This window comes from Saimiri boliviensis, chromosome 6 (genome assembly GCF_048565385.1).
Source record: "Saimiri boliviensis isolate mSaiBol1 chromosome 6, mSaiBol1.pri, whole genome shotgun sequence".
Lineage (NCBI taxonomy): Eukaryota > Metazoa > Chordata > Mammalia > Primates > Cebidae > Saimiri > Saimiri boliviensis.
Genome location: NC_133454.1, coordinates 126,010,482 through 126,032,467, shown reverse-complemented (window position 1 = coordinate 126,032,467; position 21,986 = coordinate 126,010,482). Strand labels below are relative to the sequence as shown.

At 56.2% G+C, this 21,986-nt stretch overlaps 2 protein-coding genes across 3 annotated transcripts; one reads left to right on the top strand and one right to left on the bottom strand.

Annotated features, from left to right (window-relative positions):
- Positions 1 to 392: 392 nt before the first annotated feature.
- On the top strand, positions 393 to 5,839 carry CTSF (cathepsin F). The gene is given in 14 exon segments (XM_039470848.2): positions 393 to 719; positions 918 to 1,016; positions 1,306 to 1,410; positions 1,412 to 1,543; positions 1,649 to 1,724; positions 2,900 to 3,013; positions 3,136 to 3,281; positions 3,370 to 3,466; positions 3,546 to 3,626; positions 4,288 to 4,407; positions 4,488 to 4,552; positions 4,646 to 4,736; positions 5,157 to 5,215; positions 5,297 to 5,839. Coding segments are annotated over 14 exon segments (1,473 nt in total). The 5' UTR covers positions 393 to 506; the 3' UTR covers positions 5,372 to 5,839.
- Positions 5,840 to 5,966: 127 nt separating this feature from the next.
- On the bottom strand, positions 5,967 to 21,397 carry ACTN3 (actinin alpha 3). 2 transcript variants are annotated; one of them, XM_003937746.4, is made up of 21 exons: positions 21,153 to 21,397; positions 17,280 to 17,394; positions 16,986 to 17,105; positions 15,009 to 15,095; positions 14,020 to 14,107; positions 13,429 to 13,507; positions 13,272 to 13,353; positions 12,431 to 12,516; positions 11,752 to 11,844; positions 11,049 to 11,279; positions 10,803 to 10,950; positions 9,814 to 9,964; positions 9,169 to 9,277; positions 8,934 to 9,074; positions 8,500 to 8,682; positions 7,885 to 8,019; positions 7,609 to 7,788; positions 7,112 to 7,258; positions 6,958 to 7,023; positions 6,350 to 6,508; positions 5,967 to 6,269 (listed from the first exon to the last, which is right to left on the bottom strand). In XM_003937746.4, the coding sequence occupies exons 1-21, from the start codon at positions 21,297 to 21,299 to the stop codon at positions 6,111 to 6,113; spliced, it is 2,706 nt and encodes a 901-aa protein (XP_003937795.1). In that variant the 5' UTR covers positions 21,300 to 21,397; the 3' UTR covers positions 5,967 to 6,110. The 2 variants fall into 2 exon arrangements, with proteins under 2 accessions (XP_003937795.1, XP_074257835.1); XM_074401734.1 differs by having other exon boundaries at positions 16,986 to 17,394; positions 21,153 to 21,352.
- Between the last annotated feature and the right edge of the window lie 589 nt (positions 21,398 to 21,986).

Genomic DNA, 21,986 nt, shown 5'->3' with positions numbered 1-21,986 from the left:
AGGCGGGTGGATCACAAGGTCGAGAGATCGAGACCAACCTGGTCAACATGGTGAAACCCCGTCTCTACTAAAAATACAAAAAATTAGCTGGGCATGGTGGCGCGTGCCTATAATCCCAGGTATTCAGGAGGCTGAGGCAGGAGAATTGCCTGAACCCAGGAGGCGGAGGTTGCGGTGAGCCGAGATCGCGCCGTTGCACTCTAGTCTGGGTAACAAGAGCGAAACTCCGTCAAAAAAAAAAAAAAAAAAAAAAAGAAGCTCGCGATAGAGGTTAGTAACTAGGTTAGCTTCAGGCCAGTAGTAGCCTCTTGATCACCAGATCCCGCGCGCCCCACGTGCCTCCTGTAAACAAGCGAGCGCGCAGGCGTCCCAGACCTGCGCCCATTGGCCGGAGCGCGGGAAGGAGAGGGGCGGAAGCAGACCCAGCTGGCTTCGGGCTCGGTCGCGGGTGGGTTGGTGGCGTGTTCGTCGGTGTGCGCGTCTGGGCTGCAGGTTTTGCCGTCGCCATGGCGCCCTGGCTGCAGCTCCTGTCGCTGCTGGGGCTGCTCCCGGGCGCGGTGGCCGTCCCCGCCCAGCCCCGAGCCGCCAGTGCTCAGGCCTGGGGGCCGCGGTCCCCGGAGCTGCTGGCGCCCGCCCGCTTCGCGCTGGAGATGTTCAACCGCGGCCGGGCCGCGGGGACGCGGGTCGTGCTGGGCGCTGTGCGCGGCCGCGTCCGCCGGGTGAGGACGCACCGGGGGCGGGGGCGCCGGGCCGAGGTACAAGGTTTGGGAGTTGGGAGCTTTGGCCTAACCTTGGGATGGGGCCTGTCCTCTGGAGGAACGGATCTCTGGCGATGGGTAACGTGCAGCGCGGCACCGGCGGGGCCCTGGGCGCCATGAAGGGCCGACCGTGCGCGCCTCACCCGCTCCTCTCTCCAGGCGGGCCAGGGGTCGCTGTACTCCCTGGAGGCGACCCTGGAGGAGCCACCCTGCAATGACCCCCTGGTGTGCCAGCTCCCTGTGTCCAAGAAAACCCTGGTGAGTGATGGGGCTCTAGGGGTTCCGTGCCCCCGGGCTGAGTAAGGCAGCAGTTGGATGATGTCAGTTCAGGTCAAGAGGCAGGGATCTGAGGCAGCTGCTGCCCCACCCTGAACCCCTTCCCAGGCCTCGAGGGCCAGAAACCGAGATGCTCTGAAGCGCGGGGAAGATGTCCACTGTGGGGGTGATTGCCTTAGGAGTGCCCCTCATCTGAGGAGCCTCCAGCTCCATCTTGCCCAGACCTTGCTCCCATCCAGGCCCCCAGGGCAGCTTCTTTCTCTCCCTCCAGCTCTGCAGTTTCGAAGTCCTAGATGAGCTTGGAAAACACGTGCTGCTGCGGAAAGACTGTGGCCCGGTGGACACCAAGGTTCCAGGTGCTGAGAGAGCCCAAGGCTGCTGGGGAGCCCAAGTCAGCCTTCACTCAGGGCTCAGTCATGATTTCTTCTCTGTCCCAACCCCATCCAGACAATGGAAACGAGACTTTCAGCCCAGTATTTTCACTGTTGAATGAGGATCCCCTGCCCCAGGTGAGGAGCCTGTAGCTTGGGGAGCCAGCCGCTGCCTCATCGCCCTCTCTTTTCCTCTTGGAGTGGGTTTCCCTGGCTAGGCTAAAGATCGGTCTGCCTATCCAGGACTTGACTGTGAAGATGGCTTCAATCTTCAGGAACTTTGTCATTACCTATAACCGGACATATGAGTCAAAGGAAGGTGAGGACCCAGCCTTGGCTGTACCTGTTACAATCAGAACGGCACTTTCTCCCCAACTTGGCACTTTGGGAGAGGGGAAAGACGAGAAGTAGTGTACCTATTCCAGGACCCCGTAATTCCTGAGCTCTCCTTTAGCCTTCCTGGCCTGGGCAGCCACTCGGAGTACCTGGTCTCGTCTCCCGCTATCTTCCCAGTCAGAAGCCATGTGTCTTGGCTGGGCGCAATGGCTAACATTTGTAATCCCAGCACTTTGGGAGGCCAAGGTGGGCAGATCACCTGAGGTCAGGAGTTCAAGACCACCCTGGCCAACATGGTGAAATCCCACCTCTACTTAAAAAAGCCCCACAAAAATCAGCTGGGCGTAGTGGCACACGCCTGTGTCCCAGTTACTCAGGAGGCCGAGGCAGGAGAATCGTTTGAACTTTGGAGGCAGAGGTTGCAGTGAACTGAGATTGCGCCACTCCACTCCAGCATGGGTGACAAGAGGGAAAACTCTTTTTAAAAAAAAAAACAACAAAAAACAACAACAAAAAAAACCCAGCCATGGGTCTTCATCACTCTGGGCAGGGTATGGGGGCAGAGGCCAGATCTTTTGTGCTGGAGAGTCCTTGACAACATGCCTTTCCCCACCACCTCTTTTGGGTGGTGTCCTCTAGACCCCATTTATTGGTTTTGTACCTGGGAAGTCATCTCTTCCGTTTGACCCCAAAAGTTGATCAGACCTCCCATTCCATCACTTGCACGTCTGACTCCCACCCCTGCTTGTTCCCCCGGGAAACCCCTGCCTGCTGTCCTCAATTGCCCTCCTCTTTTTTTTTTTTTTTTTTTTTTTGGAGACGGAGTTTCGCTCTTGTTACCCAGGCTGGAGTGCAATGGCGCGATCTCGGCTCACCGCAACCTCCGCCTCCTGGGTTCAAGCAATTCTCCTGCCTCAGCCTCCCGAGTAGCTGGGACTACAGGCGTGCGCCACCATGCCCAGCTAATTTTTGTATTTTTAGTAGAGACGGGGTTTCACGATGTTGACCAGAATGGTCTCGATCTCTTGACCTCGTGATCCACCCGCCTTGGCCTCCTAAAGTGTTGGAATTACAGGCGTGAGCCACTGTACCCAGCGGATTGCCCTTTTATTATTTGCCTGGGGTTGAGCCCCTCCTCTTCTGCTCCTTGGTCCTCAGAAGCCCAGTGGCGCCTGTCCATCTTTGCCCATAACATGGTGCGAGCCCAGAAGATCCAGGCTCTGGACCGAGGTACAGCTCAGTATGGAGTCACCAAGTTCAGTGATCTCACAGGTAGGGGGAGTGGCCAAGTCCTCACGGAGCCAGGAAGAGACAGGGCCTTGCTCGCAAGGCCTCTGGTCAGGTCTGGCTTAGAACACTCTTCTTCCTCCTGCCCTGTCCACCTTTGCCCACAGAGGAGGAGTTCCGTACTATCTACCTGAATCCTCTCCTGAGAGAAGAGCCTGGCAAGAAGATGAAACAAGCCAAGTCTGTGGGTGACCTCGCCCCGCCTGAATGGGACTGGAGGAGTAAGGGGGCTGTCACAAAAGTCAAGGACCAGGTTGGACTCCTAGAAGTGAGGGTGGGACATGGGCACAGCACTGGGGCTGGCGCAGGGATCCAGCTCTGACTCTACCCATCTCTCGTAGGGCATGTGCGGCTCCTGCTGGGCCTTCTCAGTCACAGGCAACGTGGAGGGCCAGTGGTTTCTGAACCAGGGGACCCTGCTCTCCCTCTCTGAGCAGGGTGAGCATCTCGCTCTACCCATGTGTCCCCAGCCTAGCCCCTCAGGAGGGCTTCTTAGGACCAGCCTTCTGTCTCCTAGAGCTCTTGGACTGTGACAAGATTGACAAGGCCTGCATGGGCGGCTTGCCCTCCAGTGCCTACTCAGCCATAAAGAATTTGGGTATGCATTCATGGGGTCAGGAGGGGCAACAGGAGCCACTTCTCCCTCTGTAAGAAGTTAGTTTATGATGGGGGGAGACATAAGCATGAGAAACACACAGCACTGGGTTCAAGTCTTAATGCTGACCTGGCTAGACATGATGGCTCATGCCTGTATTTCCAGCACTTTGGGATGCCAAGATGGGAAGATCACTTAAGGCTAGGAGTTCAGGCCCAGCTTGGGCAACATAGCAAGACCCCTATCTCTCCAAAAAGCTAAAGACATTAGCTGGGCATGGTGGCTTGCATCTGTAGTCTCAGCTTGGGAGGCTGAGGCAGGAAGATCGCTGGAGCCCAGGAAGTTGAGGCTGCAGTGAGGCGTGTTTGTGCCACTGCATTCCAGCCTGGGTGAAAGACTGTTAGGCCGAGCCCTGGGTCAGGAGTCAGAAGTTGGAATTCAGTTCTGTCTCTGCTACTTTTCTTGCTGGCTACTGCTCCCTCCTCCCTACTTCTCCCAGCGTCAGATGTGTTATTTCTAGAATGAAGACATTCTTCAGAGGGGATGGCCTGTGGCCTGGGGTAAACGAGGAATGTGAGACCTTGTGTAGGGGGCTTAGTCCACTTCAGGCTGTCAACGGCAAATGAGAGCCCATCCTTCTCTACCCATCCCCACTGTTCCCCAGGAGGGCTGGAGACAGAGGATGACTACAGCTACCGGGGCCACATGCAGGCCTGCAGCTTCTCACCAGAGAAGGCCAAGGTCTACATCAACGACTCTGTGGAGCTGAGTCAGAATGAGCAGAGTGAGTGAGGGGCAGAGTGAGGTGAGGCCAGGTGGGGCTGGGGCCTGGGTACCCTCTGATGTCACCCCTTCTCTTCTCAGAGCTGGCGGCCTGGCTGGCCAAGAGGGGCCCAATCTCTGTTGCCATCAATGCCTTTGGCATGCAGGTGAGACCCTAGCGACACGGCCCCTGTCGCATCTCTTGTTGACCTCCTTGACCTCTTCTTGGAGTTGATCCCCTACTCCTCCTCCACCTCCAGTTTTACCGCCACGGGATCTCCCGCCCTCTCCGGCCCCTCTGCAGCCCTTGGCTGATCGACCATGCGGTGTTGCTTGTGGGCTATGGCAACCGTGAGTTCCACTGCCTGTCTTGCATCCCGCCAGGCCACAGGCAGGGGCGGGACCACAGCATCTCAGGTCCTCTAGAGGGGACATCGGGGGGATGCCTAAGGAACCCTATTCTTTACCTGCTACCTGGGCTGTGGTGCCAGGTGGGCATCATCTGTCCTTTATGGAAGGGAAGCTGAGCTGTGGTAGGTTGAATATTGATGGCCCAATACCCTGCAAGAGGTGAGTGGGTGCGTGTTTCCTCCCTCCCCCCGGGCTGGACCAGGTCTTCCTGAGGCTGGTAGGTGGGGCCCTCGCTTTCTGCTCTTTTCCTAGTCCGTGTCACTCAGTAGGCCCAGTGCAAGTATTTGAAGGGTGCCAAGTGATTGAGGCTCTGCCTAGGGAATTCAGGGCCCTGACCTTCTGCTCTGCACCGCACCCCAGGCTCTGACATTCCCTTCTGGGCCATCAAGAACAGCTGGGGCACTGACTGGGGTGAGAAGGTGAGTCTTGCTGGCTTGGCCCTTGGCCCTCCAGGCTGCCATCCTACCCTGGTGCCCTCACCAGCTCCCACTCTCTCCCAGGGTTACTACTACTTGCATCGCGGGTCTGGGGCCTGTGGTGTGAACACCATGGCCAGCTCGGCGGTGGTGGACTGAGGAGGGGCCCCCAGCTCAGGACCTGGTGCTGATCAGAGTGGCTGCTGCCCCAACCTGACATGTGTCCAGGCCCCTACTTGGGAGGTACAGCTGGCTGAGGGACAGGCACTGGGTACCTCAGGGTGAGCAGAGGGCACTGGGCTGGGGCACAGTCCCTGCTTCCCTGCACCCCACTCCCAACCTGAAGTTCTGCACTTGCACCTTTGTTGAATTGTGGTAGCTCAGGGTGAAGCTCTCGGGGTGAAGGGTGGTGTTTGGCAGTTGAGGCTGGGGCAAGAACTCTGGGCTCAGGTAATGAGCAGGAAGAAGATGTTCTAATCTCACCCCAGCTCTGTCCTGCCCCCGCTTTTCTCTGATACTATAAATTTTCTGGTTCCCTTGGATTTAGGGATAGTGTCCCCCCTCCACGTCCAGGAAACTTGTAGCCACCCTTTTCTAACAGCAATAAAGAGGTGTCCTGGTCCCCAATGTGGTATGAATGCTCGGTTCCCAAGGTGAGGAGGGATGGTGGGGACTCCTGGAGGGTCAAGCTGGGATAGCTGGTTCTGCCCAGGAGCCTGAGGGCCCGGATTCTGCTTCAGGAATCAAAAGGAGATGGGGAGAGGCCCACGGAGGGATCTTTATTCAGAAGCACTTGGCCGGTCACTCTCTCAGGCTCTTCCCTTGAGGGACAGATGGGATCAACAACCACAGGGTGCACCCTCTCTCCATCTTGCATAGAGAACGTCAGTGGTTGAGGTTAGAGGTCGCTCTCGCCATAGAGGGCACTGGAGAAGGCCACATAGTCCAGGGCTCCAGCCGGGGCCCCGGATCCCTTGTAGGGCACCATACGGCGGATGCAGTACTCGGCCTGCTCGGCGGGGAGCTCGCGCCGCAACTCCTCAGGGGTGATGTAGTTCTGGGGAGAAGAGGCATCGAGGGCCCTCAGGTCCCATGCCTTGCCCCAGCCCCCCAGCCCCTCAACTGCCTGGAACTTACCTTGTCTCCTGCCAGGATCTTGAAGGAGGCCACAACTTGCTCAGCCGTGTCGGTCTCAGCTGTTTCTCGGGTCATGAAGTCTATGAAGGCCTGGAAGGTCACCACCCCGGCCGCATTGGGGTCCACCATGGTCATGATGCGAGCAAACTCCACCTCCCCCTGCAGAGATAGAGGCCAGGCATTATGCCCATGATCACTAAAGCCAGGAGGGCTCCTGGGGTCTCCTCTTGGGGACTATCCAGCCTTGGCTTGCAGAGCCCCGGTGACAGGATGTTCCCTTCCTCCAGAGATCGAAGTCCTTTATGGTAGGCTGAAATCTGCAAATTTGCAAAATCTGCAAAAAGCCCAGCCATTTGCTCCTCCAGAGAGCTACAGCAGGAAGCTGATCCTGATTTTTTTCCCAGGGCCCCCCATTTCCGTAGTCCTGTTTTTCTACAGGTAAAAATGTTACAAGCTCAGATTTTGGGTCCATACAGAACTGGGTCCAAGTGAGTTTACCCCTCTGAACCTTGCTAGCCCCTGTGTGGATGTGATGAAGGTGCAGAGGGCAGTGTATGTGAAGATGGGAGGCTTGCAGTAGGTGATCAGCACAGAAGAGGGATACTCACCAGGTCATAGCCCATGGAGATGAGGCAAGCTCGGAAGTCATCGGGCTCCATCATCCCATTCCGCTTCTGTAGGGGGTGAGTGGGTATCAGGCTTTGTCTCCAGACCCCACCAGCCCCAAAGTGTCTTACCCTACAGGGCCAGGCTCCTGCTGACCCGGTCAAAGTGGTTGAAGGATGCTCGGAACTCGTTGAGCTGCTCCTGGCTCAGGCCCTTGGCGTCTCGGGTCAGTACCTGGTTCTCCACTTCATTGATGGTACGGGCGATGGAGGTGAGCAGCTGCTCCCAGCCCACACGGATGTGCTGGCAGGCAGAGGACAGGCCACTGTCAGTGGGCAGCCAGTGCCTGGCCACTGGCTCTAGCTCCACGCTCAGTCTGCTGAATGACCCTGGGCAAGTCCTCCCCCTCACTGGGCCTCCATCCCCATCTGGAGGCTCCACTGAGTAACCCCCAGAGCAGTCCTTCCTGTCTCCTAACCAGCTATGGCCAATCCTGGCCTGGCTTTGGACTGCTTTGTGACTCTGGAAGGGTCACTTTCCGTCGCTGGGTCTTAAGGGACCTGGCCAAGCTGAACTGGGCACCCTACTGGGACACACATGCTCTGTCCAGCTGTGATCTCCCTGCCCTCTCTACTGAGAGGGTGCGATCCCACCTCCATGCTGTAGACGGTGTGCTTATTGTCAAACACCAGGCTCTCCTGCAGCAGCTGGTGGTCACCCTCCAGTCGGTCAATGTTAGTTTTGTAGTTGATGATGTTCTGCTCCTGCTGCCGTAGCCCAGCCATTTGCTCCTCCAGAGAGCCGGCCAGCCCCGCTGCCAGCCGTCCCACTTCCTGCAGGGGTACCCAGTCATCATGAGAGCTCCCGACTCCCTGTGGCCCAGCCCTTGCCCCACTCCCCCAGGTTGGCCACACTATCCCAGCTCTTACCTCCACCTTCGCCTGGATCCAGGGTCCAATGGCATTGGCCTGGGCTGCAAATTGTCGCCGGAGCCTCTCGTTTACCTGCTGCCGTGCCAGCTCCTCCTGCAGTGTCTGGTCACGGCTGGGTACCAGCTTTCGGACCTGGGAGGAGGATAGTTATGCCAAAACTAGCTCTGGTGGCTGGGAAATGGCTTTGAGGGGAGATGGGCTCTAGCCCCTCAAACCTCAACCCCTGTTGCCTTGTGCCAGCTTCTCTGGAATATACGAGAAAGCTCTTGGGCAAGTCACTAATCTATACGGGCTTCAGTTTTCTTATTTGCAAAATGGGGCTGATGACATCGTTTATAACTAATATGGGTGGTTGTCCACATAAAAGATGTGCACATACAAGGCTTAATTCTACTTCACTTCAGTTGTTACAGGAAAATGCTGCTGTTAATGGCTCGTCATATACAGATGAGGCCAAGATAGGCAAGGTGATGTATCCAGTCCCACATGGAGTCTGTGGCAGAACCCAGATTTGAAGATGGACTTTAATCTCCATATCTTGGGCCACCCGAGGTTTCAGGGTGGTCAGAGTGTGCAGGAAGGGGCGGAAAGAAGGCTACGGGTAGCACTGACCATGTCCCACTTGGTGTTGATGTCCTGCGGGCTGAGGGTGATGTAGGGGTTGGTGGAGCAGGGCCGCAGCCCATAGGTCTGGCAGATCTTCTGGATCTCGCCCTGGATGCCCATGATGGCGCCTCGCTCTCGGTCAGCCTCAGGCAATGTTGCTTTGAATTGATCATGTGCTGTCAGAAGGCTCTGGGGGTGACAGGAAGTATCAGCTGGTGTCCTCACTTAACACAGGCAACAGAAAAGGCAGTGTGCTCCAGGCCACCCAGTGGTCCTGGGCAGTCCTGACACAAGAATCCTGGCCTCCTGTCTTGTAGCCCAGCACTCGGAAATGGGTTTTCCTCCCAGCCCTGTGCCCCAGGAGTGTAAAGTTGTGGCTAGCAGAATTTGAATCCAGCTTTTCTGTCATCCCATCTGTCTCCTGCAACCCTGGCACCCACCTGGGTCTCCTCCACAGAGTGTACCAGCCACACATCTTGCAGATCCTCCACGGCACCGTCCAGCCAATTGTTGAAGGGCGCGGCCCGCCGGGCAAACTCCAGCTGCAGCTGGTCTATGGTCTCCAGGAGCTTTTCCATCCGCTAGGGATGGGTGGCGTAGCGGGTCAGCAACCTGCCTGGCAGACCTGGCCTCACCTCCCTACACACCCCCCAGTTCCCCCGCCCCCAGCCCCACCTCTAGTGCATCCCGCCTTTTCTGGGTCAGGGTACCCAGGTTGTCCCACTGGTCACAGATGGCCTGGCAGCGGCTGTTCACTGAGGCCGCCTCGTGGTAGTCCAGCTCACTAGGAGAGCAAAGTGGGATGAGTGTGGGGCCAGCACCAGCCCAGATGTCCTAACTGCACTCCCAGGGCTGGAACTCATGCCCCACATCAGGGCAAAGGTGTTGGAGCGAGCCAGGGCAGCTGGTGGGTAAAGCTGGGTGCTTTCCTAGAAAGGGGGGGGGGCCCTGGCTTATTTACGTGGGCGGGGGGGGGGGTGCCCACGCGTCGTTAGCTGCAGTCCAGGAGGTGCTCTTGGGTGGAGGGGCAGGGCTGTGTGAGAAGTGGTGGCCAGGCCAAGGCTGATGCGGAGGGTTTGGAGCAGTAGGTTGGAGGACAGGCCATGGAGTGGGACAGGTCGAGTGCCAGTGGGCAGAGTGTGGGCATCAGAGCGGGGTCCAGAGATGGGGATGGGGTTTCAGGAGGGGTCGGAGCGAATGGTGAAGGGAAGGACCTGTGTGCCACAGCGGGGTTACAGAACTCGGGAGAGTCGGGGTCTTGAGGAGGGCAGTGGGGATTAGGGCGGTATCGGGGGGCGGGCCTCGAGAGGCCCCGCCTACTTGAGCTCCTGGGCCAGCGCGGCGATGTGCTCCACGCGGTCCTGGTGTGCCGCCAGGTCGCTCTCAAAAGCCTCGTGGCGCCGCAGCAACGCCCGCACTTCCTGCAGCGAAGCTGAATCGTAGTCGCGCTGGCTCAGCATCTCCTCTTTCCCTGCCCGAAGAGAGGCCGGCTCTGGTCACCCAGTGGCAGCAGGGGCAGGGGTGCCGGCTGGGCTGTGTGACCTTGAAGCCTCATCTGTTAAGGTGACGATCGCCCAGGCCTAACGTGTTCTAGGCCCTGACCTTGCCTCCTTTGTTTACCAATAAAATCCTCGACAGAATACCGAATTAATGTTTCTATCCAGAGTAACATACTTGACTCATGCAATATTTTAGCGTTAGTATTTTGAGTATGATATAGGTGATGTGAGCACTTGACTCACTTTTGGACACCTGATATATATATAAAGTGCTACATGATGAATTAGAACAAACCTACAGAAGACCAGAGCAGGGCGGGGCAGTCAGTGGGGAGGGAGTTTATAGATAAAGAAATGGCTGGGCATGGTGGCTCATGCCTGTAATCCCAGCACTTTAGGAGGCTAAGGTGGGTGGATTGCTTGAGCCCAGGAGTTTGAGACCAGCCTGGGCAACAAAGTGAGAACCGATCTCTACAAAAAAAGTACAAAAAGTTAGCTGGGCGTGGTGGTGCAAGCCTGCGGTTCCAGCTACTAGGGAGGCTGAGACAGGAGAATCACTTGAGCCTGGGAGGCAGAGATTATAGTGAGCCAAGATTGTACTGTCCTGGGTAATAGAACAAAACTCTATCTCAAAAAACAAAACAACCAGTGGCCCAAAGAGAGGCCCAGGTTGCACCACAGCGTCAGGGTAGGACTGGAAATCCAGTCTCGGCTTCCCTGCAGAGCACCTACCCCTGTCCTGTGGATTTTGCCAAGAACCTCCCCTCCCGGGAGACAGACAGTCCAGCCCCGTGAGGTAGGTATGCCTACCCCGGGTCCAGGCTTCGTGCAGGGAGGCCTTCTGCCGGAACTTCTCAGCCAGGTGCTGGAGCCGCTGCAGGCGCCGGATCTCTGAGAGCAGCCAGTCCTCATAGCCCTTTTCCACCTGCTCCAGCCCCCGCCATGCGTTGGCGATGTCCTGTGGGGCAGGCAGGGGTGCCCTCCATCACGGTTCACCCATTGTACAGATGGGGATACGGAGCCCAAGGTCACCCAGGGAATGTGTGCAGAGCTCACCGAGACCAGCTTGCCCTCGGAGGGCATGAAGGCAGGCCGGTGGCTTAGCCGTAACTTGGTCTGCAGCGTGTTGAAGTTGATCTCCAGCTGGCACTTCTCCTGAACGCGGGGTGGCTTGTGCAGGCGCCGGTAGTCCCGAAAGTCCTCCAGCTTGCGCTGCATGGCACTCATGCTGGGCTCACCCACACGGTTCTCCAGCCACGGGACAGTGCGGCGGATCCACTCCAGAAGCTGACAGGGGCAGGCAGGGGCAAGGCAGAGAGCTCTGAGCCAACCTGCTCAGCTCACCCACCCCTCTCCACCCACACTCAGGCCTTGGCCAGAGGGTAGGTGAGGGTGACTTTGACAACTATGAAGGGCAGAATGGGGTAGTCTCCACGAGTCAGGGAAGGAGGGGATGGTTGATTTCTGAGTCCAGGGGCTAGTATAGGTTGGTACAGAGCAAAGGGCTGTGTGACTATCTAAATATAAGTGAATGGATTGATGTGTGAGTAAACAGATGAATGATGAGTGAATCAGTGACTGACCAGGAGCTTGGGTTGGCAGAAGGGTGGAGGCGGACAGGAGGCTGGGAGGAAGCCAGGGCTACTCTGAGCAGAGGGAGGCTCTGCAGGCCTGTGCTTGGGGTTAGCAGGGTTGGGAGAGCCAGTAGGACCCGGGTAGGGAGAGAATGGTAGGAGGGGGCTCTCTGGCCCAGCCTCACCTCACTGGCAAGCTTCTCATACTCCTCCATCAGCTTCTCATTTTCCTGGTTCACCGCCAGCACCTTGCAGATCCGGTTGGCAGCTGTCTCTGCCTGTGGGAGGAGTGGGCAGAGGACTGGCATTAAAGTAAGCTGCCTCTGTAAAGCCCTTAAAAACCAGAGCCCCTAGCTGGGCATGGTGGCTTATGCTTTTAATCCCAGCACTTTGGGAGGCTGAGGTGGGTGAGTTATTTGAGTCCAGGAGTTCAAGACCAGCCTGGGCAACATGATGAAACACCATCTCTATAAAAAATACAAAACTTAGCCAGGTGTGGTAGCCTGTGCCTGTAGTCCCAGTTACTGGGGAGGCTGAGGCAGGAGACTGAGGTCAAGGCTGCAATGAGCCGTGATCACGCCACTTCACTCCAGGTGATAGAGTGAGACCCTGTCTCAAAAAACAAAAAAACAAACCAAATGGAGTACCTGCAAATCGGGAAAGGGACGGGGGCGCACGGCTCTTAGGTAGGGAGGGAGTTTCCAAACCAGGGTCCTCTGTTCCTGAGCTCTCTGAGGATTGAGTGTGTGCAGCTGGGACAGGGGCACTCCCACCCGCATGGTCTGGTGCCTTCAATGTTGGACTGCAGCCAAGGTTGGGTTCTTGGGTCCACCAGCACAGGCAGCAGCAGCTGGGCCCTCTTACCTGCTCAGCCCCGGCAAAGGCATGGTAGAAGCAGGACACATAGGTCATGATGGCCTTCTCATCTGGCTTTGGGGTGTTCACAATGTCTAGGAGAGGACAGCAAGGTATCTACTGGCCAAGGCAGGGGTTCCTCCCCAGGCAGAGAACTCACTCTGGGTGGGAGAGTTGGAGGCATCTAGTCATGGCCACCAGCTGCCAGCCACCCAAGCCCAGGGTCATCTTCTTCCTTGAAGCCCTCTCTCCTCACCCCAGGGCTCAGCAACTTCCCCCCCGCCTCTCCTTGAGGTGAGAAAAGTGTGAAGGAGTGGGTGAGTGTGAGTGGGTAGCCACTGTGCCCCTCGTGAGGGGCTGATCCACACTGCTTTGTGCCTTGAACTATTCTATACCTTCCTCTGTCTCTTTCCCCCAGGCCACAAGCTCCTTGGGGCCAGAACAAGTTCTCCTCCAGCGGTGGCCACACAGCCCAGGCATCATGCATAGTAGATGCTCAGAAAGTGTTTGCTGCTTCAGTTGACTTTTGCCTTGCCTAGGCATGGGGACCACAGGAAGGATGTCCCCCAGGGGAGCTGCCAGACTTGGGGGACCAGCATGATCCCAGGTGACCCAGGTAACTGGGATGTGAGGCAGAAGGTATATTACATAGGGGAGAGGCAGGAGAGGCTGGTGCTCCTTGGGGAATGGGGCAGGGGACAAGACAGAGGACTCCTAGAGAAGGGGGACTGTGACCCAGGAGTGGGGTAGGGGCGGTCAGAGCATCTCAGGAGGAGGAAAAGGGCAGTGCAAAGGTGTGGAACTTGTACCAGGCCCACTGGAGCCCTCCCCTGGGCTAGCTCACTCTCACCTTCTGCATCCAGCATCTTGGGGATGTCCAGGTATTTCTCTGCCACCTCGAAGGCAGTGTTCAGGTTGCCGATGGGGTCATCCTAGATGGGTGTGAGGGAGGGAGGTGAAAGGTCAGCTGAAGGCAGAGGTCGTGGACTGGGGTGGTGGAGACCTACCTTTCGCAGTTTGGCGTAGTCGATGAGGTCGGGGCGGTGTCGGTGGATGAGAGCGCAGAGGGCCAGGCCATCCTTCCAGCTGGACAGAGAGAAGAGGGGGGTCAGGCCTGGGTTCAAGCTGAGGCCTCGTTCTCCCCTTGGCCCAGGAGTACCCCCCAGAAGGACAGTCTCATCTGTAAAATGGAGTAAAGCACAAACCGCTTAGGTTGGCATTTGAGGCCCTTGATGACCAGATCTGGACCATCTCCTGCAAGGCCATCACGATTCCGTCACATATCCAAGCTTAGGCCTGACCAGTTTTTAGATGTTTTTGGCTTCCAGCTTCCCTCTGGCTGGCATGGCCTTCCAGGGATGTGTCAAACACTCCCTCCTCCAGGAGTTAACTGGGACCCTCCTGGATTCAATTCCATTCCACTCAACATTACTGAGTCCTCTCTTCAGATACTGTTCTAGGAACTGTGCTGTGACCTTTTCCTCCCCTGTGGCTTGTGACAGGGAACAGCTCAGTGCCCTTCACTGACCAGAGAGGACTCCTCTCTGCGCCCAGTGCCCCACAGAGGCCCAGATACATTTGCTAACCAGCTGACAGACCTGGTGTGGAAATTCTGCACGTTCACGTTGCGATATGGTGCTGTCTTCCTCTGGCACCACAGGAGCAAGCCTTCCTTGGCCGAGGTTTCTGGGTGGGGAGCAGGGGGGAGAATTCATTGGCAATGGGTCTGGGTCATCCCTCTTACCCTAAATTTTTTTTTTTTTTTTTTTGAGACGGAGTTTCGCTCTTGTTGCCCAGGCTGGAGTGCAATGGCACGATCTTGGCTCACCGCAACCTCCGCCTCCTGGGTTCAGGCAATTCTCCTGCCTCAGCCTCCTGAGTAGCTGGGATTACAGGCACACGCCACCATGCCCAGCTAGTAATTTTTTTTTGAAACAGAGTTTTGCTCTCGTTGCCTAGGCTGGAGTGCAATGGCGCAATCTCAGCTCACTGTAACCTCTGCCTCCTAGGTTCAAGCGATTCTCCTGCCTCAGCCTCTCGAGTAGCTGGTATTACAGGCATGCACCACCATGCCTGGCTAATTTTGTATTTTTAGTAGAGATGGGGTTGCTCCATGTTGGTCAGGCTGGTCTCGAACTCCTGACCTCAGGTGATCCACCCACCTCGGCCTCCCAAAGTGCTGGGATTGCAGGTGTGAGCCATTGCGCCCGGCCTACTTTTCTTTCATTCCCTCCCTCTCTCCCTTCTTTCTTTCCTTCCTTCCTTTCTTCTCTTGCTATGTCATCCAACTGGAGTACAGTGACACAGTCATGGTCCACTGCAGCCTCAACCTCCCAGGCTTGAGCGATCCTCCTACCACAGACTCCCTAGTCTGGGACTACAGGCACATGCCATCATGCCCAGCTATTTTTTTTGAATTTTCATTTTTGGCATTTTTTGTAGAGATGGGGTTTCATCATGTTGCCCAGGCTGGTCTTGAACTTCTGGGCGATTCTTCAAGTGATTCGCCTGCCTCGACCTTCCAAAATGCGGGGATTATAGGCCCAAGCCATTGCAGTTTGCCCCGACCTCATTCCCCATTGCTCACCCTCTACCGAGATGTCCTGGATGGCGAAGCGAAGGATGATGGTCCAGATCATGCCCAGGGTCATCTTCAGGTTCCCATCGACGATCTCTGCAGGGCAGGGGTCAGGGGACAGATTCTGCCTGGCAATCAAGGCCTGTGCTATCTGACCTCAACTCACCTTCCCCCTGCTCAGCCTTCTGGCCCTTGTCCCCCATCTCAGGGCTGGCACCTAGTAGGTGGGCACCTAGCAGATGCTCAGTAAGCATCTGTTTTTCTTTTCTTTTCTTTTCTTTTTGAAATGGAGTATCCTTCTGTTACCCCAACTGGAGTGCAGTGGTGCAATCTTGGCTCACTGCAACCTCCGTCTCCTGGGTTCAAGCGATTCTCCTGCCTCAGCCTCCTGAGTAGCTGGGACTACAAGTGTGCACCACCAAACCCAGCTAATTTTTTTGCATGTTTAGTAGAGATGGGGTTTCACCATGTTGGCCAGGCTAGTCTCGAACTCCTGACCTCAAATGACCCGCCCACCTCAGTCTCCTGAAGTGCTGGGATTACAAACGTGAGCTACCGTGCGCAGCCATATCTATTTTTGTTTTTGTTTAGTTGGTTGATTTTGAGATTTGTTTTGAGATAGACTTTTCTCTTTTTTTTTTTTTTTTTTCTGAGACGGAGTTTCGCTCTTGTTACCCAGGCTGCAGTGCAATGGCGCGATCTCAGCTCACCGCAACCTCCGCTTCCTGGGTTCAGGCAATTCTCCTGCCTCAGCCTCCTGAGTAGCTGGGATTACAGGCACGTGCCACCATGCCCAGCTAATTTTTTGTACTTTTAGTAGAGATGGGGTTTCACCATGTTGACCAGGATGGTCTCGATCTCTCGACCTCGTGATCCACCCGCCTCGGCCTCCCAAAGTGCTGGGATTACAGGCTTGAGCCACCGCGCCCGGCCCAGACTTTTCTCTTTTTGTGTGTGTGCGTGTGACAGAGTCTCACTCTTGTCACCCAGGCTGGAGTGCAATGGTGTGATCTTGGCTCACTGCAACCTCCGCCTCCCAGGTTACTGAGGAGCTGGGATCAGCCTACCAAGTAGCTGGGATTACAGGTGTGTGCCACCATGCCCAGCAGTTTTTTGCATTTTTAGTGCAGATGGGGTTTCACCATGTTGGCTCGTCAGGCTGGTCTTGAACTTCTGACCTCAGGTGATCCACTCTCCTTGGCCTCCCAAAGTGTTGAGATTACAGGCATGAGCCACTGTGCCCGGCCAAGATGGAGTTTTGGTATGTTGCCCAGGCTGGTCTCCCAGCTCCCAGGCTCACGTAGTCCTCTTGCCTGGGTCTCCCAAGTAGCTGAGACTATAGGCACGTGCTTCCATGCCTGGCTTGTTACTTAGAAACGATTTCACTGAACTCTTACTAGGGTTCAGAGGCTGCGCTGCCTCTTTAGGTATATTTGCTCTTCTTTTTCTTTTTTATTTATTTTTCCTCCAACACACTATAAAGGAATCAAAGGAACTGATCCTAAAACTATGTGTTGTTCAAGCAAAGGGAAGGGGTCAGGTTTTGTCTAAGGGACTATCTCTGTGTTTTGCTCTGCTGCTCAGGCTGGAGTGCAGTGGTGCAATCTTGGCTCATTACAACCTCCACCTCCCAGGTTCATTCGATTCTCGTGCCTCAGCCTCCCAAGTAGCTGGGATTACATATGTGTAGCACCACAACCAGCTGATTTTTATAATTTTAGTAGAGATGGGGGTTTTGTCATGTTGGCTAGGCTGGTCTCGAACTCCTAGCCTCAAGTGGTCCTCCTGTCTCGGCCTCCCAAAGTGCTGAGATTACAGGCGTGAGCCACCAGGCCTGGCTGGTAGATTGGCTCTTTACAGGCTCTCTGGCGAGGCAGGGATTATTCCCATTGTTGAGATGAGGAAACTGAGACTCACAGAGGTGATCTGTTGATATCAAGAGAGGCTCCCACTCCCTGCCCACGACCCTTCTTGCTACCTCCTCACCTTCAGCACCAATGGACACCAGCTTAACCCCCTTGCTGGCAATGAAGTCCAGGGCCTTGTTAACGTTGGCGATTTTGTGGAAGCGCATCTTGCCTTTATCTGGCCTGGGCAGCCTCTCTCCTGGGTATAAGAGGAGAGTCCAAGGGCCAAAGGTCATTAGAGGCAGCTGAAACCATTGCCCACAAACTCTCCCCTCCCTGCCAAGTCCCGTCAAACATTCCGCCACCCTATTGCCCCTGCTGTCCAGATGTTCCTGGGTCCTGGGGCCCAGGTGCACTGATTTCCCATCCTCACCTGAAATGACCTCTAGGAGCAGCATGAGTTTGAGGCCATTGCGGAAATCTTCCTCGATGTTCTCGATCTGGGTGCCCGCCTTGCGCAGGTGTGAGTTGCACCAGGCAGTGAAGGTCTGGGGGCAGAGGATAGCACTCAGACCCTACAACCAGGTCTGGGGGATGTGGGGCACGGTCCTGTCTCCTCACTCAGGGTAGGTCGTCTCAGAGCCTTGTGTTTCTGAATTCAAGTCTCAGCTCAGCTCAGCCACTGACTTGCTGTGCATCCTGGGCCAGTCCCTTTCCCTCTCTGAGCTTTAGTTTTCCTGGGAGGGGAGAAATAGGATCTGGGACCCATGCAGGTTCCAGTTTGGACATCCTCCCATCAGCACTTCAGCCTTAGCTGGTTTTTTTTTTTTTTTTTTGAGACGGAGTTTCGCTCTTGTTACCCAGGCTGGAGTGCAATGGCGCGATCTCGACTCACCGCAACCTCCGCCTCCTGGGTTCAGGCAATTCTCCTGCCTCAGCCTCCTGAGTAGCTGGGATTACAGGCACGCGCCACCACGCCCAGCTAGTTTTTTTGGTATTTTTAGTAGAGACGGGGTTTCACCATGTTGACCAGGATGGTCTCGATCTCTCGACCTCGTGATCCACCCGCCTCAGCCTCCCAAAGTGCTGAAATTACAGGCTTGAGCCACCGCGCCTGGCCTTAGCTGGTCTTAAATACTAGAGGGGGCCCTAGAAAATGTTAACACATTCAAAGTGTGGGGCCCTCTGAGGTCTTGAACTATAAGGACCAGTGCAGGGTGATACTGCCTTTCTGAAATCTGAAAACTCCTAGATCTGGCCCTCAGGGTTTTGTCTAAGGGACTATCTCTGTGTTTCTATTTTCTTAGCCCCATTGACCTTCCAGGGCTGTTGTAAATTGGCCTCCAAGTAGACCTTAAGTGTGCAAGGACTCGGCCGGCTGTTGGAGGATCAGCTGGTAAGGGTCAGGCCTAGCTTGATCTCATTTTGTTTTTTTAGAGACGGGGTCTTCCTATGTTGCCCAGGCTTGCCTCAAGCTTCTGGGCTCAAGTGATCCTCCTGCCTTGGTTTCCCAAACTGTTGGGATTACAGGCATGAGCTACCATGCCTGGTCTGAACTCATTTCCCGGGGTGACTGACCACCGCTTCCCCAAGAGTCAGCCTCAGCCTCAGGCTCCATCTGAGATGGGAGGGATGGTACAGGGCTGTGTGTCTGTTGGGGATAGGGGTGACATTGCACTTGGTACACAAGTTTCTGCCAACCTGCTGCCCTTCGAGTTCTGAATTCTGTCTTTCCAGAGACTCCTTGGTAGAGTCAGGGTGAGCTCCAAGTCCAGCTGAGCCACTCACTCTCTGTGATCTAGGGTCAGCCCCTTTCCCTCTTTGGGGATTGGTCTCCCCATTTGTGTAATTAAAGTAGGTGCTGAGTACAACTTGATGGGAACCCAAGCACTGAATAGGGCAATTTAGATTTCCCACAGTTCCCTCCAACCCTGGAGTCTGAGATGCTCTGATCTGGAAAAGGCAGGGGGACAGGCAGGTCTGGGTGGTGCCAAACATGACTCTGAATGAGATGTGGTTCCTGCCCTAAGGGAGCTCATAGTCTATCCAAGAGTCATGTTGATCTGAGAAGTGCTGGAAGAAGTTGCTGAGGAGTTTATGGGAGGGACGCTGCAGATCAGCGTGGGAGCCTCTTGGGGAAGGCCAGTATTTGATCAGAACTGTGATGGGCAGGAATTATTCAGGCAGGGAAGGGCAGGCAAGGGCATTTCAGGCAGGGGCAGCTATGTGGGCAAGTGCTTGGTGGCTGAGAGAAACAGTTGCCACATTTGTCAGACTACAAGGATCTGGGCACTGCTGGAATGGAGCTGGGGGTGTTGGGGCATAAGTGGTAAGAGGCGGGCCGGAGGGGCAGCAGGGGCCAGGTCATGCATGATCTTGGATGCTAAGCCGGGGAGATTAAATTTGATCTTGAGGGCAACAGGGAGTCAGGGAAGCCTCAGGCAAGAGGGAGGTGGGCAGAACTGTCCATGCTGGTTGCAGAATGGAGCTAAATGGGTTGGCGCGGCAGAGGGGAGAAGTGAGGAGGCAGTAACTGGGACCAGGGCAAGAGAGGAAGGGTGTCAGTGAGGGGGACAAGGCAGGATTGGGTGGATGAGACAGAAATGATGGAATGTAAGCTCCCTGTGGCAGGGGCTTTATTTTGTCTGCTGCCGAATCCCAGCACCTAAAACAGTGCTGGCAGATAGTAAGTCATCAGGTGGGAGGAGGTGGGCATGCTGCCCCAAGACTGTGAAGGAAGCCCTTGGATGGAGGAGTCACTGGGGAGAAAGGGAGCGTAGAGGAACAGGGAGAGGGCAGCGCTAAAGCAGAGCACAAGGATGTTTATTACCACCTTGCAATAAACAACGCTGGACGAGAAAGACATGAGCCACATGTCCAACTACAGGGGATGCTGATTGATTTTCAGAGCCTCTCTGCTGTGCAGCCGTTGAATGAATGGATGAGATGGTGACTGCAAGTTGCGATGAACAGATGTTTCTGATATTTTGTTAGGTGACAAAGGCAAGTCACAGACTGGCATGTGTCATATGAGGGGCATGAAGACCTGGATCCAGGAGAGGCCCGGGTGGGAGGGGGTAGAGAGAGATGTTGCAGAACAGGTGGCAGCTGGAGCCAAGGACGGGGATGACATCACCGGGAAATTGCAGAACCTGGGACTGCAGCCAGGCTGGAGACAGGTGCAAGGGAGCCTAACGGGAGGTCTGTCACCTGGGGAAGCCCAGCCGAGTCAGCGGAGCGTCCTGGCCCTTGGGGTCATCTCCTGTTATCTAACCCAGCGGAAGTGTTCTGATTCTAAATTCTAGAATTCTCAGGTCCTGCAAATTCCACTGAGTGCCCCGGTACCCTTCCCTTTCCTCATGTCATACAGTGTTGGTACATGCTGAGCAGGGTCTAATGGCTCATGGTGCTTTCTTAGTTACCCCTGGCCTGCCACTTCCCAAACTTTTCTCCCTCTGGCCTGGATCATTTTCTCTTTGGGAACCCAGGTGTCTTGCCCCCTCCACTTGGGAAAGTCTGGGAGTGAAAATAGCTCAGGGAGGGAGGGGCCCTGAGTGCCCAACGGGCTGGGTCCCTGAGGTGCTGCCTCAGCACTACGTGTCCATCTGGCCAGAGAGTCAGGTTACTGCGTAAGGGGACCCGGGTCTCCCATCCCTGACCTGTGGCCTTTTCAGCAGACTCAGGGCCCCTGGAGTATCTTGGGAAAGAGTGGGGGTGGGGCAAGGGATAAAGATCCTCAGGTTATGGGGTCCTGAAGTCTGACAGTCTGTGATTTGAGGCCTGTCTCTGCTCCTTTCTGGGCTTCAGTTTCTTCAGTTGTTAAATGAGATACAGCGACTATGAACCCCACCCTGGAGATGGGAAGAGGTCTGAGAGGACCCTCCTCACCCCACCACACTCCCAAGTCCACTGGCTGCCTGGCTGCAAGCCCTCAGGGTGGGGCCTGGGAATATTTAACTAGAGAGTGGTGGGAGAAAGATTCTTCTTCCTGAACCCCGAAACTTGGATCTCCTGGACTTTGCCCAACCTGTTTTGACCAGCAGAAGTGGGGCAGTGAGCCCAGGGGAATGAACGCTGTGGGGTGGGGACCCCAGAAACTCTCTTGTCATTCTAAACCCCTCTTGAGGGCTCCCAGTCCTCTCCTCCAGCCCTGGGGACAGCAGACAGCTGATGGGCAGAGCCTGGGTTGGGGACTGGCACTCTAGGTTAAAGACAGCCTCTGCCCCTGCCCTGCTGAGATGCCCAGGACAAACCGCCCGGCCTCTCAGGCCTCGGTTTTGCTTTCGGGAAATGGGCGAACACTCACTTTCCGCTGCTGCTTCTCCCAGGCCGGGTCCAGCAGCAGGTCGCGGTCCCAGTCCTCTTCCTGTTCCATGTACTCGCCGCCCCCGCCGCCGCCCGCGAAGGGCCCCTCCCCGGCCCCCAGACCCTCAGGCTGCATAACCATCATCATCTTGCTCCGGCTCCTGGCTTCGCTCCGCTCCGCGCGCTCTCGGACACCCGGGCCCCGTTAAGTAGGGTCCAATCCGGCCCCGGATCGAATTCGCACTAAATATGGGGGAGGAGGGAGGGGCCGGATGGGGCGAAGGAGCTCGGGCTAGACCTGGCAAGGGGTTGTCCTGGGGCCAGGGACTGCGGAGCTGGGGGGCGCCGGGATGGATCTCGCGGCGGAGATCCTGGGTTTGCATTCTCGCTCCGCTGCGGGGGTGCTGTGTGACCTTGGGAAATCCACGGGACCTCTCTGTTTCCTCCTCACCACAATGGAAAGGCGGATAATAGTAGCGGCCGCGGGCCGCTCTAGCGGCTGCCCTGCGGCGCTCCTGGCTAGCCTCTTTCAGCCCCTTGATGGTGGGACACGGAGCCCTATCCCCATTTCACAGTCAGGAACACGAAGGCGCCGAGCTGTTTCGCATGTTTTCTGGGGTGATGAAGGGAGACACCGGGCATGGGGAACGGCTCCGAGCCAGCTGGATGGGCCGCGGCAGGGCTATTAATATCGGGGCGACTAGGAGGAGTAGGAGAGAATTTGCTGAGCCGGGAAACCCCGATGCCGCCCAGGCTGCAACTCAATCCCCCGGGCGCGCCTGGCCGGCGGCGCCAGCAGGCGGGGCTTCGGCGGGGGGCGGGGCCTCCCAGGTGG

Excerpts from the sequence above, each read along its gene's own strand:
- ACTN3 (XM_074401734.1), bottom strand. The coding sequence starts at position 21,299 with ATGATGATGGTTATGCAGCCTGAGGGTCTGGGGGCCGGGGAGGGGCCC. Across the intron at positions 13,354-13,428 it reads ACTACGCCAAACTGCGAAAG|GATGACCCCATCGGCAACCT; the intron begins GTAGGTCTCCAC and ends ACACCCATCTAG. Across the intron at positions 9,278-9,813 it reads GCGCTGGCCCAGGAGCTCAA|TGAGCTGGACTACCACGAGG; the intron begins GTAGGCGGGGCC and ends TTGCTCTCCTAG.